Source organism: Dasypus novemcinctus, chromosome 4 (assembly GCF_030445035.2).
Source record: "Dasypus novemcinctus isolate mDasNov1 chromosome 4, mDasNov1.1.hap2, whole genome shotgun sequence".
Lineage (NCBI taxonomy): Eukaryota > Metazoa > Chordata > Mammalia > Cingulata > Dasypodidae > Dasypus > Dasypus novemcinctus.
Window position 1 is genome coordinate 43,428,822 of NC_080676.1, and position 4,182 is coordinate 43,433,003.

The 4,182-nt window shown below is 57.4% G+C and overlaps 1 protein-coding gene across 1 annotated transcript; it reads right to left on the minus strand.

Annotated features, from left to right (window-relative positions):
* Positions 1–233: 233 nt before the first annotated feature.
* LOC139438837 (endogenous retrovirus group K member 8 Gag polyprotein-like) lies at positions 234–2,174 on the minus strand. Its single transcript, XM_071214468.1, has one exon. It carries the CDS (start codon positions 2,172–2,174, stop codon positions 234–236), a length of 1,941 nt encoding a protein of 646 aa, XP_071070569.1.
* Positions 2,175–4,182: the final 2,008 nt, after the last annotated feature.

Sequence of the window (4,182 nt, forward strand, 5' to 3'; positions counted from 1 at the left end):
ATGTCCCTCTCGGTCGCTCCAGTGCAGGGGCTGGGATGTTCTCCAGGAGGTAGCGGCTCCCGTGGCACCTATGACTTGAGGGCCAGTCTCGAGGGGCCAGTGATTGAACGCAGCGATTTCGAAGGGAACACAAGAGATTTCAGCACCAGAGTCTAAAAGTCCATCAAGCCATTGCCCATCTATTTTGAGCTCTAATGAAGGTTTTTGGTGACGTTTAATAGGCATTGTCCACATTATGGTTTTGGAGCTTTCCGGAGGGCCTCTTGGGAGAGGGGCTGAGGCCTGCCCCGTCGCCCATTTAAAGGCTGTCTTGGAACACGACAGTCACGTGCCCAATGATACCCTTTACCACAGCGCGGGCAGGGGGTGGAGGGCGGTCGGGCGGCAGGAGCAGGGCGCGGCGGTGGCACTATAGGCTGGGCTACTGGCTGCGGTGGGGCTGGAAGGTTGGGGCACTCACGAGCGAAGTGGCCTAATTCGCCGCAGCGGAAGCAGGTGTTGGTTGTTTGAACTGCAGCGACGATCGCTGTTGCGAGCGCGGAAGTTTGTCCGGACACTCCGGAGCAGGCGAGGACCCAGTCTTGGAGTGGCTTGTCATGCAGGGGGCGGATGATGGCTTTGCAAGCTGGGTTAGCCCCCTCTTGTAGGATGTCTTTAACGAAGGACTCGCGGGCTGTGTTGCCGACAACTCGCCTTTCTGCAGCGGCTTGCACACGAGCTACGAACTCGTTGAATGGCTCTTCGGGTTTTTGGAAGAGCTTCATGAGAGGCTCTGGGGCGGCCGCGGTGCACGAGCGGAAGGCTCGAAAAACACAGTCACGGAGCTGGAGGAAAAACCCAGGCGGGGTGGCAGTGTAGGCGCTGGGATCGCCGTAAGGGCCGAACCCAAGAAATGCGTTTGCAGGGTAATGCACACCCTGACGCGCATTGTCAGCAATCTGATTGTCGATTAGGACACCGAGATGGGCTCGCCAGTCAATGAATTGCCTGGGGGAGAGAACTGCTCGGGCTAGGGAGATCCAGTCGTAGGGGATGCAACGCGGGATGGCCATGCGCTCAAGAATGTCTTGGGCATGAGGACTGGCAAGGCCATCTTCCTTTATCGCGTTGCGAAGCATTTGAATGTCTTTGGGGGAAAAGGGGCTCCACGCTTGTGGGTTCTGCGGAGTGCGAACAGGATTAAGGGGGAAAATCTGAGCCAGAGGCGGAGTGGGAGGGGTGAGAAAGGCGGTGTCGTACGCCGGCGGAGGGGGGTTCACGATGCTCCCGCTATTGCTGGGGAAGGCGGGAGATGAAGCGGGCCATGGAGGTGAGGCATTGGCAGTGCTAACGGGCGCCGGCCAGGATGGCGCGGCAGTAACTGTGTTTTTGACTGGCCAAGATGGCGGCACGGAGACGTCACGCCTGACATCACTTCCGGACTCGGGCCAAGATGGCGGAGTGGCCGCGTCACTTCCGGGCACAGGCCAAGATGGCGGAGTGGCCGCGTCACTTCCGGGCACAGGCCAAGATGGCGGGGTGGCCGCGTCACTTCCGGGCACAGGCCAAGATGGCGCCGGAGGCTCTTCCGGTTTAGCGGAAAATGGCGGCCTGCAGGCATCCGGGGCGGGGCCGGATGGTGACGAGACAGGAAGAGGCGGGTAAAGGCGGGAAGACGGCGCAGAGGAAGAAGAAGGAGGAAGCGCGCCATGTTGGCATTGTTTGCAGGGCGCGGTCAGGGAGGAAGAAGGCGGAAGGTCGCCATCTTGGATGGGGTCTGGATCAGAGGCTGTGGGGGGATTCAGTTCAAGCGCGGCCTCGAGCTGGGCGGGCAGAGAGCGAGTATCGTCGTCTCTATCAGGGTCGCAAGTGAGAGGGTGGCTAGGTTCACAGGCGAGAGCGGAGGCAGGGGAGGGCACACCTTGGAGACAGGCACGGATAGCGACGAGAGCCGGGATAAGGCCAGGGGGAAACTGCTTGCGTTCGTGCTCCATAGCGGACGTTACCCGCTGAATTAAACGTTCATAAGTCTCTGGGCTCCAGAGAGCACAGGTGATGAGCCACGGGTTAAAGGGTAGGAGAAGGTCCCAATACCGCTGTAGTTGACGGAGAGAGACCTTCACGTGGTGAGTTTCTAAAAGGGCCGCGAGTAAACGTACTTGAGGGACTTGGCGGGACGAGAGAGAGGCTCCCATTGTGACGGAGGGTTTAGGAGGGGGGTAGACTCGCTGTCGCTGAGGGCCGGATTAGGTTCACGGGTGGGCTGGGATGGCGAAGAGGGAGGAAACAGCGCCGGAGAGTCCCTACCTTGAGCGGCGGCACGGGAGGACGGCGATGGGTCCCGTGCGGGAGGTCGAGCGGCTGGCCGGCCAAACAGGAACGCGAAGATGTCGCTCCACCGCATACAGAAGGGAGCGGAGTCCCTGTTCCGGGCGCCAATTGTTGCGGAACTTCTGCTGCCGCTGGAGTACGGCCGGCGGATCGCTGCCGGGGGTCGGGCCTATGCCACGGCCTGACCGGGGCGGCAACGGGCGGCTCAAGGCTTGGAGGGGACGCGCGGTCGGATGGAAGAAACCACGGAGACAAGGTCTATGCGCAAGTCTAATTTATTGAGGAAGTACACTTAGTTATATAGGGTTGGGTAGAGGGAGGGGTTGGAGCTAGGGCGGGCTGGCTAGGGGTGATAATGGATAGGCGGGACTGGGCAGGCGGCTATGAGGTAAGCAGTGGCTAAGGAAGAAGGCAGATTATATGTTGGCAATGTGGGCGGGACTGGCGGGAAGGACAGTAACGGCTGGAAGAAGAAGATAACAAAGGCTGGGGGAAGGGGTGGAGGGAGGCAGCAACAGCCACTGACAAGAATACAAGCGGACACAGAACACACAGCGAATTGACACAGAGAGCAGACAATGGGGGGGGGGAGGTACAGAAGGGGAGAGAAATAAATTAAAAAATAAATCTTGGGAAATGGACATAGCCCAGTGGTTAGGGCATCCATCTACCCCATGGGAGGTCCACGGGTCAAACCCCAGGCCTCCTTGACCTGTGTGGAGCTGGCCCATGTGCAGTGCTGATGCGCACAAGGAGTGTCCTGCCACACAGGGGTGTCCCCGCGCTGTGGACCCTCACACGCAAGGAGTGCGCCCCATAAGGAGAATCGCCCAGTGCAAAAGAAAGTGCAGCTTGCCCAGGAATGGCGCTGCACACATGGAGAGCTGACACAGCAAGATGACGCAACAAAAAGAAACACAGATTCCCATGCTGGTGACAACAACAGAAGCGGAAAAAGAACACACAGCAAATAGACACAGAGAACAGACAATGGGGGGGGGTGGGGAAGAAGGGGAGAGAAATAAATAAATTTTTAAAAAAATAAAAATAAATCTTAAAAAAAAAAAGAAAGTAATCTACCCACTTTCCCTTGGGCAGGATAGAATCTTTGCAGTTGGCCAAAGTCCTGCTGATTAGATGCCTGTCTGTCCCTGCCCCATTTCTATTCTAATTGCTTTCTCTCCCAGAGCACCTGGCACTACAGCCTGTGTGAACAGATTCCCCCTCCCCTCTGCTGGTCAGGGTGAGATCCCTTCTCGGATTCAAAGGGGACTCTGGTGACTCAACATACCACAAAGAAACCACTCTCGACCCTCTTCCAGAATGCTCCTCCTCCCAGGGAACCCTAAATAGGCCCTTGAGAGCTTATTGAGGCTTCCTATCACCTGCCTTCTTAGGGGAATTGGAATTCTGATAATTTTCAGCACTGGACTCGTCTGTTGTCTCTCTCTGCACCCAGGTTCCTCTCCCAGGTATTTGGGGGCATCAGACTGCCTGAGCAGATTCCTCCCTCCCCAATTCCAGGGACCAACATGGTATGGACTTTCCTGGTCCCTGAAATTCTTAGCAGGCCCAGGTGTTCAAACCCACAGAAAGGAAGCCCCTCTCCACCCTTCACCAGGACCCTCTTCTTCCCAGAGACCACTCCTTCCCACTCAGTGGCTGGTGGGAGTCAGGCGTTCTGGGAGGCTTTTTGCCTTGAGGGTGGGGCTTAGCCACCTGCCACCACAGGGGCAAGAAACTCACAGTTTTCCCTTGGGCTCTTTGTCCAGTTCCCTCCAGATGATGCCCTGAAACCTCCTGCACTGTGGGTTCCCAAAACAGCTCACTGGGGTAGGATTTTGCCCTTTCTCAGCAGTTTTTTGTATAAGA

What these genes read in the sequence shown, in the direction of transcription:
- LOC139438837 (XM_071214468.1), bottom strand. Translation starts at nt 2,174, where the DNA reads ATGGGAGCCTCTCTCTCGTCCCGCCAAGTCCCTCAAGTACGTTTACTC.